This window comes from Canis lupus, chromosome 27 (genome assembly GCF_011100685.1).
Source record: "Canis lupus familiaris isolate Mischka breed German Shepherd chromosome 27, alternate assembly UU_Cfam_GSD_1.0, whole genome shotgun sequence".
Lineage (NCBI taxonomy): Eukaryota > Metazoa > Chordata > Mammalia > Carnivora > Canidae > Canis > Canis lupus.
The window spans coordinates 19,599,750-19,613,477 of NC_049248.1; the positions used below are offsets into that span (position 1 = coordinate 19,599,750).

Consider the following 13,728-nt stretch of genomic DNA (forward strand, 5'->3'; position numbering starts at 1 on the left):
GCTAAGCTGTGTTTTTTTTTCTAGTCAAATAGTCAACACTATAACCAAGATCCTTAGATTTCTGGTATTCAGTTTCATAGTCCTATAAAATAAACAGTTCTGCTCTTTATCCTATGAATACTACAGTTTATTCTATAAAGATTGTTGAAGTCCAAAACATGGGATATTTGGTTGTAAAGACTCAGAATTATTTTTGTTCAGTGTATTTGCTTTTTTTTGTTGTTCTACGTATTTGAAAGCTTTCAAAAATTTGAATGATTCAAGACACTCATGGTATTTTAATTAACTCAAATATATAGTCCTCAGAAACAAAAGCAAAATGTGATTTCTACCCAAAGTTCTTGAGGAATTAATTCTTTAAACTACACATATAGATTTCCCCATTACTTATTAGACAAAATCCCTAAGTTCCTAAGCTTAGTACATTCATAGGTTTCATTACCCTGGCTCAAAACTATCCCCCACCAAAATAACTAACGATCTATCATTTATATTTCTATGTCTTTGACAAATTATATCAGTGGAGTATTTATACACACTATATATACATATTTTCTTTCTTCCTTTGTGTACACACACCTTCTTCCAACCAGACAGCGCAGAGGGGCAAGATTGACAATATCTTGTCCAGGTATGAATCTTATCCCTCACTCAGGGCTTTCCTCTTACAGTGATGCAATGGTCCTCAGTGGAAGAGAGGCAATCAATATCTGGCTATTCTGTTCTGAACCTTCATCTCCTTCCTGCAATTAGATGCTGTCAGACTTCTCTTAGGTAAGGAAAAGTTAATTTACATAGTACGCTAAGGTGATGATAGGTATCTTCTAATGGATCCTGAGATCTAGGGCAGAGCAAAGGGTTGGTCACAGCCACTGCCTGGAATAGAAAACCTCAGGGGCTCCTGGGTGACAGAATGGTTGAGTGTCTGCCTTCAGCTCAGGGTGTGATCCTGGAGTCCTGGGATCGAGTCCCACATCAGGTTCCCTGCATAGAGCCTGCTTCTCCCTCTGCCTCTGTCTCTGCCTCTCTCTGTGTGTGTATGTCTGTCATGAATAAATAAATAAATAAAACCTTTAAAACAAAAATGAAAACCTCAGAGATCAGTTCAGTGTGTCCAGGGTCAGCTCTACAAATCACCCCTATGCCTGCTGATCCATATAAGGTAGAGCATAGGATATAGGTATACCATAACCAATGAAAAGAAAAAGAAAATTATAAAATCTTAGGCTTGTTAGCATAGTTATTTAATCCTGAAGCTACTTCATGTCCTGATCATTCTTTCTGACATCATTGTTGGCTTAAGAAAGTAGCCCAAGGTCCACTTCTGCTAAAGTCTGTCAGATTTGAAGAATTGTCCAGCTGTCCATGTTGTCTGGGATCTTTGGCCTCCTGAGACTGGTCAGAGCTGGGTGGGTGTACGGGAAGCATATCGCTTCAGAGTTTGTCATTAGCACTCAGGAGGTACAATGACCCCTTTCTCTATTGTCAATTTGACTGACTTTTCCCTGCCAGATGCCAAAGGTGAATTCATAGAAGGTCTGGTCTAAAGAGACTTCAAAGTAGTTAACAGTTATGTATTCATTTTCTATTTCTGCTGTAATAAATTACCACAAACTTGGTGACTTTGAACAATGCGAACTTATTAGCTCACAGTTCAGCCAGTTGGAAGTCCAGATGGACTTGGCTGAACTCTGCTTTTGGTCTCTCACAAGACAGATCAAGTGTTTGCCAGCCTGGGCTCTTCTCTGAAGTCTCTGGCCTCTGGGAACCTCTCTCAGCTTTTTCAGGCCACTTTCTCCCTCCAGGAATTATTTCTTTCACCAGCCATATCTCCAAACCAGCAATGCCACATGATCCCTTCTTACACTTTAAGACTTTCTCACTTCTGCAGCATCCTTTCTCTCTCCAGCTAGAGAAGAGTTTCTGCTTTTAAGGGCTCATATAATTGTATTGGGCACAAATAATCCAAGATTATCTCCCTACTTTAAGATCTTGAATTAAATTTGAAAGTCTCTTTTGCCTTGTAACTTAACATACTTAAAATTTTCTGAGGATGATGGGGTGGGCATCTTTGAGGGTTATAATTCTGTCTTCTACAAATCATGAATAGGATAGAGGAACACAGTGAAAATAAAGAAGGCATATGGACCACATTTTTCTACATAATGGAAGCTCATGGCTACAATGAAATTGAGAGGAAGATATAGAGATTTCCCATATACCTCCAGCTCCCATAGACTCAGGCTCCCCCATTATTGATATCCCTATCAGAATAGTATAGTTATTACTATTTATTAACTATTTATGAACACATAAATCACTGAAGCCCATTATTTACCTTAGAGTTTACTCTTGATGGAGTACATTCTAAGGATTTTAACAAATGTATAATGACATATATCATAATGGTATCATACAGGGTATTTTTACTGCCTTAAAAATCCTTTGTGCTCTGCTTATTCAACATCCCTAGCCCTAACATTTGACCACCACTGATCACCAACTATCTCCATGTTTTATCTTTTCCAGAGTGTCCTAGTGTTGGAATCATGCAATATGTAGCCTTTTCAAATTGGCTTCTCTCACTACGTAATTACATTTAAAGTTCTTCCATGTCGGGGTGCTTGGATGGTGTAGTTGGTTAAGCCTCCAACTATTGATGTCAGCTCAGGTCATGATCTCAAGGTATTGGAATCAAACCCTGCAATGGGCTCTATGCTCAGTGAGGAGTCAGCTTGAGACTCTCTTTCCCCCTCCCTTTTCCCCTCCCACTCCTGCTCTCTCTCTCTCTCTCTCTCTCAAGCTCTTTCTCTCTCTCTCAAGTAAATAAGTCTTTAAAAAATAATAAAGTTCCTTTATGTCTTTATGTCTTATGAAACATAAAGAGAAATGAGAAAGCTCATTTCTTTTTAGTATAGAATTATATTCCACTGTTTGGGTGGACTACAGTTTATTTATTTACCTACCAAAGGACATTGTGATTGCTTCCAAGTTGCAGCATTTTTTAATAAAGCTGCTATAAACATTTGTGTTTATGTTTTTGAGTAGACATAAGTTTTCAACTCCTTTGGGTAAATACCAAGTAGTGTGATTGCTGGACCATTTGGGAAGAATATGCTTAGTTCTATAAGAAACCACGAAATGCTCTTCCAAAGTATATGTACCATTTGGCATCCCACTAGCAATGAGTGAGAGTCCCTGTTGCCTCATATCCTTGCCAGCATTTGCTGGTGTTGGAGTTCTGGAATCTGGCCATACAAATAGGTATGTATTGGTATCCTATTGCCATTTTAACTTGCATTTCCCTGATGACTAACGATGTGGAGCATGTTTTCATGTGCTTATTTGACATCTGTATATCTTCTTTGATGAGGTATCTGTTAAGATCTTTGGCTTCTCTTACTTGGACCCATTTCCTTTTTTCTTGCACTTTTTGGTTGGAAAAAAAAAAGATTAGTTGTTTGTCCCAGTGAAATTCTCCATTTTGGATTTTGTTGATTGCACCTATATAGTTTCATTTAACATGTTCTTCTCTTCCCTGCATTTCTTAAGAACTAATATTTAGTTTTAAACTGAGGCTTGATAAACATCTGTTTTGGGACATCTGGGTGGCTCAGCAGCTGAGCATCTGCCTTTGGCTCAGGGTGTGATCCTGGTCCAGGGATCCAGTCCCGCATCAGGCTTCCTTGCATGGAGCCTGCTTCTCCCTCTGCCTATGTCTCTGCCTCTCTCTGTGTGTCTCATGAATAAATAAGTAAAATCTTAAAAATATTTTTTAAAAAGATCTGTTTGGAACTAGAGGAGACTATCATTTCAGAGGTGATATTTCAAATTTCTACCTTCCTTTAAGATGTTCAAAATGGGGACACCTGGGTGGCTCAGTGGTTAAGTGCCTGCCTTTGGTCCATGGTGTGATCCTGTAGACTCAGGATTGGATCGAGTCCTACATCAGGCTCCCTGCATGGAGCCTGCCTCTCTCTCTGTCTGTGTTTCTGCCTCTCTCTGTTTCTCATGAATAAATAAATAAAAATTTTAAAAAAGATGTTCAAAATGGCTGATTCTTTTTTGTGATGTTATTGATCATTGATGACCATTACTTAGATGCATTAATTAATTAGGGGTTTGAAAATTACAATATTCTAATTCTCTCATCCTTTTTTTGTTCATTATTTGGAATACTAGAAGAAAAATTTGTCTTTACATTTTAATAGTTCTAATTAATAGGAAAAGCAGGATAAATGTAATTTTTCCCCCACATACCAGTTTTAAATGAATTGAAGTGGTTCCTTAGAGGCCTCCAAAGTTGACCGAATGCTTTTTTTGTAGTCTTATTATGAATTCATGAATTTAAACATTCTGTATATTTCAACTATTACAGTTATTGATACTGAAATTTTCCTACATTTAACTAGCAGAAATTTGTTCAAATTGGCCTGAGATTTTGGGCACAATCTGGTCTTCAAAGCTTCCTTGCTTTTTAGTATGAAAAGATATTTCAGGCCCATCTTGTATTCTAAGACCTGGTAAGAGTCACATACCATGAAGCCATAATTTGTCTTTTTATAGTGTTTGTACATCCCAATTCAGCACTAGTCATACCTCTTGCTACTGATTGATCATTGTTTCAAGACCTTTCCAGGGCAGAGAGTGAGGGTATGTATTATTCAGACTGAAAACTCCTACAAAATTTTTCTTAACCTCATTCATCTTAAATTATAAGTGACACTTTAAGCAATGAGCCTAGATGAGGTCATAAGGGAGTAAGTGTAGATAGAGCAAAAAAGATATTCCAGGGAATGAACTGTGGCGTGCTGTGGCAATGAATATTAACAGAAAATGACCACTGAGCCAGGAGGAAAATTATGGGAGTGTGGGGTTCTAAAAACTGTGTAAAAAAAATGGATCAAAGAGAAGGGCACAGGGGATCCCTGGGTGGCGCAGCGGTTTAGCACCTGCCTTTGGCCCAGGGCACGATCCTGGAGACCCGGGATCAAATCCCACATCGGGCTCCCGGGCATGGAGCCTGCTTCTCCCTCTGCCTGTGTCTCTGCCTCTCTCTCTCTCTCTCTCTCTCTCTCTGTGACTATCATAAATAAATAAAAATTAAAAAAAAAAAAGAGAAGGGTACAATCAATGGTATACAATGCTGCTAATAGATCAATCAAAATGAAACCCGGAAATAGGTCACTGGATTTATTAATGTGGAGCTCTTTGTTGTTATTGGTGAAAGTAATTGTGGCGAAGTGGTGAAGGCAAAAAGCTACAGCTGGTAGGACAAGAATTAGAGAAGAGGAATTTTAGCTAAAGTATATAGACAAAAGTATGGTCTTAGAAACATGGACCATACATCCATAGGACTAGAAGTGAAGATAAATAATATGAATACACATGCAGGTGGAGGTTAAATGTGGCGAGGGCAGAGTACAATATTTCTCTCCTGGTTTTTAAAATTTCATCAGTGAGTTCCTTAAGCAAGGTCATCAGCTGATAATGAAAGTTGAGGGAAAAAAGAAGTTTGAGTGAAGGCATTCAGAAGAAAGGGAAAGTGATTATTAGGTTATTAAAAGATATGTTTAACAATGCCTCTAAGACCCAATGAGGTCATAAGTTTAAGATGAGCCCTGAGGGCATGTTAATGAGTTTTTCTCCAACTATTTAAAACAGTGTGGATGTAAACACAGAGTAGACAGGAAGTTGAATTCAACCCAACTATTGTTTGCCAAGGAAGAACAACAAATTGACCAATGGACAAAGGAAGGGAAGCCCTATGGAAGTGAGTGATTAAAACAGTTGCATGAAACTCAACTCAGGTAAGGAGGGAAAGACAATTTGAATGTTAGGTGTTATATTGTGTTCCTCCCCCCCCCCCAAAAAAAAAACCCCATATATTCCAATCCTAACCCCCTATATCAGTGAACATGATCTCATTAGACTCTTTGCAGATGTGATCAAGTTAAGATGAGGTCCCTGGAATGGGTCTTAATTCACAATGACTGGTGTCCTTTAAGAACAGGAGAAGACAGAGACACACAAGAGAAGATGGTCATGCGACAACAAAGAGATTGAAGTGATAAATCAACAAACAAAGCAATGCCAGCAATTGTCAGCAAGCACTGAAGGTAGAAGAAGGATTTCCCTCTTTAGGTTTCAGAGTGAGCATGGCTCTGCTGGTAAACTTCTAGCCTCCAGAACTGAGGTAATACTGTTCTGCTCTTTTAAGCCACCCACATTGTGGTACTTTGTTATTGCAGCCCTAGGAAACTCCTTCATTTATGGTTAATTTCACACCGCAGTGGTAGAGTTGAGTGGTTTTGGTAGATATTATATGGCCCGCAAAACCTAAAATATTTACTATTTGACCCTTTGCAGGAAAAGTTTGCTGACCCTTGGTCTATGATATAGAAGTAAGGCACGGCCCACTGCAAGACTATACATGAGAAGCTCTGAATATTATGTGAAATAAGTATTATGTACATTCAAAACTGTAACGTTAACCGTGGACTCAAGAGCTCAGAAAAGGAACCATGTTAGAGAATGAACTTGAGCAAATTGGGGATAGGCCAAATTATACTCTCAAGGGAAAACTGCATTTCTCGGTGAGGAAAAAATCTGCTTTTTGTGCTTTAGGATAGTTAACACTGTTTCCCCAAATGCACCAATGGTCACCTGTTAGACACATTGAAAAGTATAAGACCTATTGCAATGCTTGCTCACTAGCAAGGGCTGGTTTGATTGGTAAAATAAAATATTTGGTGTTTCAGAGTCTGAATGCTCCATTCTTCATTGTAAGATTTATCATTTTCTTTATTTTCCTTGTATCCCTTTTTTTTCCCCTTTGGTAGTAAAATGTGCTAATAATCATATTTGATTTTTGGTTAATGATCCTTACCATTGCATGAACTGAAATTATTCATATAATGATGATAGCTTCCAGTCATTTAGTGCTTTGTTATTTGAAACATACTTTTGAATACATCATATCATATAAATCCTTAAAAGAACCCTATGGATCTGTTTTGGTTTTAATAAAAATTCTGCTTTATGGCAGAGGAAGTTGAGATTCAATAAAGTTTAGTGACCAGGCCAGAGCCACAGCCGTTTCAGAATATGGTGGATCTTGGATAATACTGGTAGCAAATTCATTTATTACTATAAACGAAATGCAAGCTAATACTGCTCAAAATCTCCTAAAATGGTACTCTTGGAAAAAGAATTTATTATACTTGTAGAATTTTTCAGTGCAAGGAGTTCTCTCTCCTTGGAATTTAGATAGAATAAACAATTGGATGCCAAAAATTCAGTGTTTTTCTTTTTTTCTATTAGAACCTTAAAAATTGAATACGAGCAACTGATTATGTGTCTGAGAATTAACTCTTTCTAGAGAGAACTCTGCAGAGCCTTCTTCATCCTGACCTAGTATGTGGTCCCTAAGACTCTAGAATCCCAATGGGAAAAGAAATCATGCAGAGATTTAACCTCCGAGCCTTTTTTTTTTTTTTTTTTCTTTTTAACAGAAGGATCTCAGTGATGTCCTCAAGGAGAGGCTGGCTTAAAAACTTCTTGGAGAGAGAAGGAGGGATCTTTGTTACAAACTTCCGCCCCTCCTCCTGCCCTTGTTCCCTTCCCCTCTGCCCCCTGCAGAGTTGTGTTTCTGGGAATCAGCAAGTAAGATCACAAGTGGTCTTTTCTCTTTTCACTCTCTCTCATACAGAAAGCTTTATCACGTGTGGCCTTAAACTTGCAGCAAATTGCAAAGAAATGGCTCAAAAGCTTCAGCTCTTTCTGTGCCCTGGGAGCTGAGATGCACGTCAGTGGCTTTGCCAGCGTGGCCTGTTCTCTGCAGACTGCCAGAGAAAAGAGGCCAGGAGGAAAGAGGAAAGAGTCGAAATTGCCCAGGGGTGAGACCATGCCCTTCATCTTTTCTTTCCCCTAATTTGCTCTGTCTGTGTCCATCCAGGCTCTCCCCACCTGGCAAAACTGCTCAGAGCTGCTGTAGAATTTACCCCAGTTTCCTCTTTCAGTTTCTGGAGTGGGGTCCAGCCTCTCGCTGAGCACATTGAGAGGAATTGACTGTCTCTGATCTCCACCTCAGGTAAGATTTAGTTCTCTGCTTTCCGGTTTTGTGACTGTCACATCAGATTCTCATAGGAGAGAGGCTCATCCACCCTCCCATTCTGCACTACATGTGTCTTAGCCACACACACCATCAGTGCTTTTGGAGACCTTGTTAGATTCGTAGAAATAGCAAAGGACACTAGTTAAAATCAAATCAACTCAGATCTGGGTTCAAATTTTGACTCTGATACTTATTAGGTAGTTCTGGACAAGTCACTTAACTGTTCTGAGTTGTATCATTTTCTATAAAGTGGGAATTCTGATGTTAACCTTGTTGAGTTGTTTTAAGGATTAGCAAAAAGTATATAATTCACCTGGCACATAAGTAGTACTTCTTAAATCTGAATCTGATACAGTTACTTGTATTGGAGGGAAGAGATCAGCTTTCTTAACACACACTCCTGGTTAGTAAGTACCATGAGATTACTTGGTGCCCAGAAGACAAGCTAGTCTGGAGGTTTTCCTTGTGTGGGATGACTAAGAGGAGAGAGTGATGGGGTGGCTGCTTTCTGACTTCCTCTGGCAGTCTTTGTGGTTTGACCATGGATGGAATTGATGTCTCAGGATCAGGGCACAGAGGTTCAATGCATCCAATTACAACCTTCCTAGGCTGTCTGTATCCTTTAAAGACTGGAAGATTGATTTGCAATCCCATATGAACACAGAGATCTTTTTTTTTTTTTTTTTTTTTAAGTGAAATAGAGAAAAACTGGTGGTGGGCTTATTTTTCTTTGGCCTCTAGAATACGATAGATTGCAACCCAGGCTGCTGGATGAAAACTTTGCCCTAACTCTTTTCCTGGCGGAATCTGTTGAAGTGGTGGGAGAACAATTAAGGATTTGCCAAATGCAAATCCTTCTAAATAATTGTGTGCTCCTGCTCTACTTCTGCAACTGTGAATGAATGGAGAGGGAGAGAGTATCTGGAGGATATTTCCATTCAGGTTCTTGAGCTTTCCTTCCCCTTTTTTCACAGAGGGATGAAAAGCTCAATGCTCATAAACATAGTCTTCTTGAAACATATTCTACTTGAGATAATATGAAAATGAGCCATCAAGATGAAATTATATTTTCAGTAAAAATATGCAGTGTCACTGTTTTAAGCCAAATATTATTTTGCCCTAACACACCATCTAGGATGACGATGGTTCTCTTGTTTTTGTTTTTACTTCTAGATTCTAGAGTGATTTTTGTGTCAACACTTCCAAGTATAAGAAGACAATATGTCTTTGAGTCTCAAGTTTTTAATATTGTTTTAAACATGATTGTTTTTCTCTTTAGCATTAGCATTCTGGATGTCTCCCTTTAAATCTTTTAAAGATACATTTAGTGTAGTGATAGTATATTTAATTATTAAGTAATGAATTTGAATGTTCTTGTCCACTTGGTTTATTATGATTGGCCAGAAATAATATAGTGAACCCCTGAAGCAGTAGGCCAATTTGAGTTATATGTAAATTTTTTCTAGTATATATTACTTGCTTGGTGATACTCTTATACTTTTAATATTTAAAATATTTTTATATGTTCACTATAGAAAAATTAGAAAATACAAAGTATTTTTGAAAAAATTATCTACATTATCACCAACTGGCATTAATGTGTTAACCTTTTCTTTAAAGACTTTCTGAAACTTTGTTTCTATGTTTCTATATCTGAAAATGTGTGCTGCTTTTGTAAAATAGACTATTATATATAGTGATTTTTACCATGGATTTTAGAATCAACTCTATAATAAAAATATACTATATAACTATATTTACTTCTTTACACTAAATTCAAACGGATTCAAAAGATATCATTGCATGAATAGACCATAAGTTGTTGGACATTTAGGTCATTTACTTGTTTTGACTTTTTATTATTATGTATTATAATTAGCAGTGGATCTCTAGCAGTTTAATTTAAGGTACTCGGTAGTCTTTTAGTGAGAAACCTATTTAACATTGCTTAACCTAGTGTTTCTTGAGCTCTCTTTTCATTGTTTTGACAAAACATTGTTCTGGACAACTAGTTTCAGTGACTCAGTGAATATACAAAGTTGGCCATTGGTATCAGATAGATGGTAAAGAAGAATTTCTATGTCCTTTGTTCCTTTTTTTTTTGTTTAATCAAGAATGGATATTGGATTTTATCACCTGATGTTTTATATCTACTGAGATTTTAATATTTTTTATTTTGAATTCTTTTTTTCCCAGCTTTACTGAGATGACTGAAAAATTGTATAACTCGTGATATACAATGTGATGTTTTTGTTTTGATATACCTACAAAACATGTTGAATTTTTAATGTGATGATTTAGGCAAATAAAGCTCCTAATACTAATTGTTACATTTTAAACTATATCTTAATTAAAGAGTATAAATTCATTTGGATTTGCTAGTATTTTATTTAAAATTTTAGCATCTCTAAATTTCATCTGAAGTGGGTTTTTTTGTACTATCTGAAGGAGATTTTTTGTTATCAAAATAATTATGACTTCTTAAAAATGAATAAAGATTTTTACCATCTGTTTCAGTTACCTACTATTTTCTTCTTGAAGGATACCCCTTTATAACAGGAGTGTTACATCATCTATCCTTAATACTTTTGTTTAGGGTATAGTTTTAGTTAGAGTATTTTTGTTAATGTCTTTGTGGCTGTTTTTCTCTTCTAGTTTGTATTAATACGGATAATTAATATTTGCCAGAAAGTTATTATTTGCAAGACTTTAAAGTTATTTCTATATTTTGTACATAACTTTTATGTTTTATACTTTGAAACATCTATGTTTAGAGCTCACTAATATTATATTCTTGTGTCTTTGTCTTTTAATCTTACCATTTTCTGTTGTTTACTTTAGTTCTTTCATTTTTAACTTTTTCTGTTTCACTCAACTTTCCTTTGCCCATTTTTTTAGTTAAGTTTATGCATCAGATAACCTAAAAATGTATATTTTTTAAGCAGACCCTTGCTGTGCCCTTCTCAACTGATTTGCCAGTCCCTTAAGGAATCCTCTCCACTTTTAATTGTTCAGGTCTTTCTTTTGACATTTCATTCCGTATTTCAAAATAAATTCCTGATTTTCCAGTTTTGAGAAATTACCTATGAATTCAAACAGTGAAGGATGAGATTTAGTGAACACAGAATAAGAATTACATAAAGTCAATGTAATAGACACATAGGCAGAATAAGCCTAATTTTCTACCATAGTACATTAAATTTTACTTGTAATTTTATTCCTCTGATGAAAATATAGAAGCTTCTATTAACATGCAAAAACATCATCTGATAAACCTTAAGATGATCCAGAAATTATTTTGTTTTATTTCTTCACTTACATTACTTTTTTCAGGCAGGCATTGAGCCATGCAAAATCCTAAAGAAGTAGGGCATGGGACATGTAAATACTGATATGAATAGAAGAACATTAGATTAGAGAAAATAGATTCAGAGTATGTAGATCTGCCCAGGGCTTGGTAAGGATTAGCAGATAGGAAATTAAACATAGGAAGGGAGGCCATCTTTCTTACTTAAGGCAAGCTAAAGTAATTTTTGCCTGAATTAAATGTAAGCCTGAGGCACAAATGGTGCTGCTTCCTTATCTGTCCAACTAAAATGATACTTAAACTGGTCCTCTTCTTTTTTTTTCTTTTTGCCATATTTTATAACTTTCTTTGAATGCTGCAGACCTATAGGAATTACAGCGTGCTACAACAGGCATCAATCTTTTCTACCCATTCTGTTAAGATAGATTTGAAGGCTTTAATGACTTATTTGAATCAATATACAAATGGTTGAATTCCTCTTCCTTTCCTGCTTGCTTCTACTTTAAGCTGGCAAGACCACAAAGTTAGCGAAATTCTGCCTTGTTATTTATTCCAAAGGCAACATTTAAATTTATTCTTTGCCATAATGAGGCTTAAACTGGAGGGATTGAGAAAGAATGTTGGCTAGAGAGTCCCAATAGCTGGATTATTTAATCAAATACACTGGTCAATTTTAATTGAAAAACTTTGCCAACTTACTGTGGTAAAATAAGGTAGCTTCACATCAAATCATGTCTCCAGAATTGTGATCTACTGTGAAATAAAAACATTATTTAATAAATGGTAAATTCAAAATAATTTTTATTTTATTTTTTTCATTTTTTTGCTTTTACAATCAACTTTGACAGGATCAAAGTCAAGGAATATTTTCATAATGGACACTTCATCCAAAGAAAATATCCAATTATTCTGCAAAAGTTCAGTGCAACCTGTCAGGCGACCTTCCTTTAAAACAGAATATTCTTCCTCAAAGGAGAAGCAACAGTGCTGTGGTGAACTGAAGGTAACAAAAAATTAAATGGTAAACAAGCAACCATAAGTAAGGAACTAAAGAGTAACAGAATTAAATGAGGGGGAAAAGAAGAATTAGGTGGAGGCTATCTTGTTGACTCTCCATCCAGATGTGTGCTACATAATTTCATAATTCATATTTCTGTATAATCACATATTTTCCATATGTAGCTGAAGCAAGAATTTTTTTTTCCTTTTTGAAAAGTGAATTTAGGGGTGCCTGGGTGGCTCAGTTGGTTAAGAGGCTGCCTTCAGCTCAGGTCATGATCCCAGGGTCCAGCCTAGTGCTGAGATCTCTGCTCAGCAGGGAGCCGCTTCTCCCTCTCCCTCTGCTGCTCCCCCTGCTTGTGCTCTTTCTCCCTCTGTCAAATAAATAAATAAAATATGAATGAATGAACAAATGAATGAATGAGTGAATAGTAAACTTAGATGCAATTTATTAAAACCACACTTTACCAGTGAAAGCAATCTCTCCCTACCATGTAGGTTAAATTAGTAAATATTACTTTCTGGGCTCATGTGAATGCCCCTCCCAAACTGAAACAGGAGAGAGAAGAAACCAACATTTATTCACTTTCTACTATGTACCAGATATTATGCTAAGTATAGTTATAACATTTAATCTATGAAAAGATCATATTATTCCCATTTTATAAAATGAAAATTTTGACTTTCCTGCCACATAGTAAGCGGCAGGTGTGCTCTTTAAATGGTGCTCAATGTGACTCCCAAATTCCTGTTCTTTCTTTGTACCAAACACTCACTCAGCAAATATATGTTTTTTCAACCTCCTCTATGGATACTCCATCACAGACTCAGGTCTAGCAAAATACATAAGCCACTATTACAAAAGCATTCATTTGATTATGAATTTAACTTGAATATGAACTTAAACACAAGGACAGTAGTTGTACCTTTTGGGTTTTTTGTTGTTGTTGTTGTTGTTGTTGTTTTATTCATGAGAGACAGAGAGAGAGAGAGAGGGAGAGGCAGAGACATAGGCAGAGGGAAAAGCAGGCTCCATGCAGGGAGCTTGATGTGGGATTTGATCCTGGGACTCCAGAATCACGCCCTGGGCCAATGGCAGGCGCTAAACCGCTGAGCTACCCAGGGATCCCCCTTTTGGTCTATTGTGTCCCCTGCCGGTGCATGCATCACACCAGTGAAACACACAGTCCTGAGTAGTAGACTTGTAGTAAGATGTTAAATGTTTGAATTACAGTTCTTTTTTTCCCCCTTACCTGTGAATGGTTCCTTCCACTCTTTGCTTTGCCAAACAGCGGATCTTCCTTCC

At 36.8% G+C, this 13,728-nt stretch overlaps 1 protein-coding gene across 2 annotated transcripts in view; it reads left to right on the forward strand.

The window, feature by feature from the left end:
* The first annotated feature begins 7,688 nt into the window (after positions 1 to 7,688).
* SLCO1C1 (solute carrier organic anion transporter family member 1C1) overlaps positions 7,689 to 13,728 on the forward strand; it is a 55,983-nt gene continuing 49,943 nt past the window's right edge. Inside the window, exons 1-3 of one of the 2 annotated variants that reach the window (XM_038576973.1) lie at positions 7,690 to 7,898; positions 8,022 to 8,092; positions 12,272 to 12,426. In XM_038576973.1, the coding sequence (XP_038432901.1) occupies positions 12,298 to 12,426 (129 nt within the window). In that variant the 5' untranslated portion in view covers positions 7,690 to 7,898; positions 8,022 to 8,092; positions 12,272 to 12,297. Of the gene's footprint in view, positions 8,093 to 12,271; positions 12,427 to 13,728 lie in introns of both variants that reach the window. The other variant, XM_038576974.1, reaches the window with a different exon arrangement.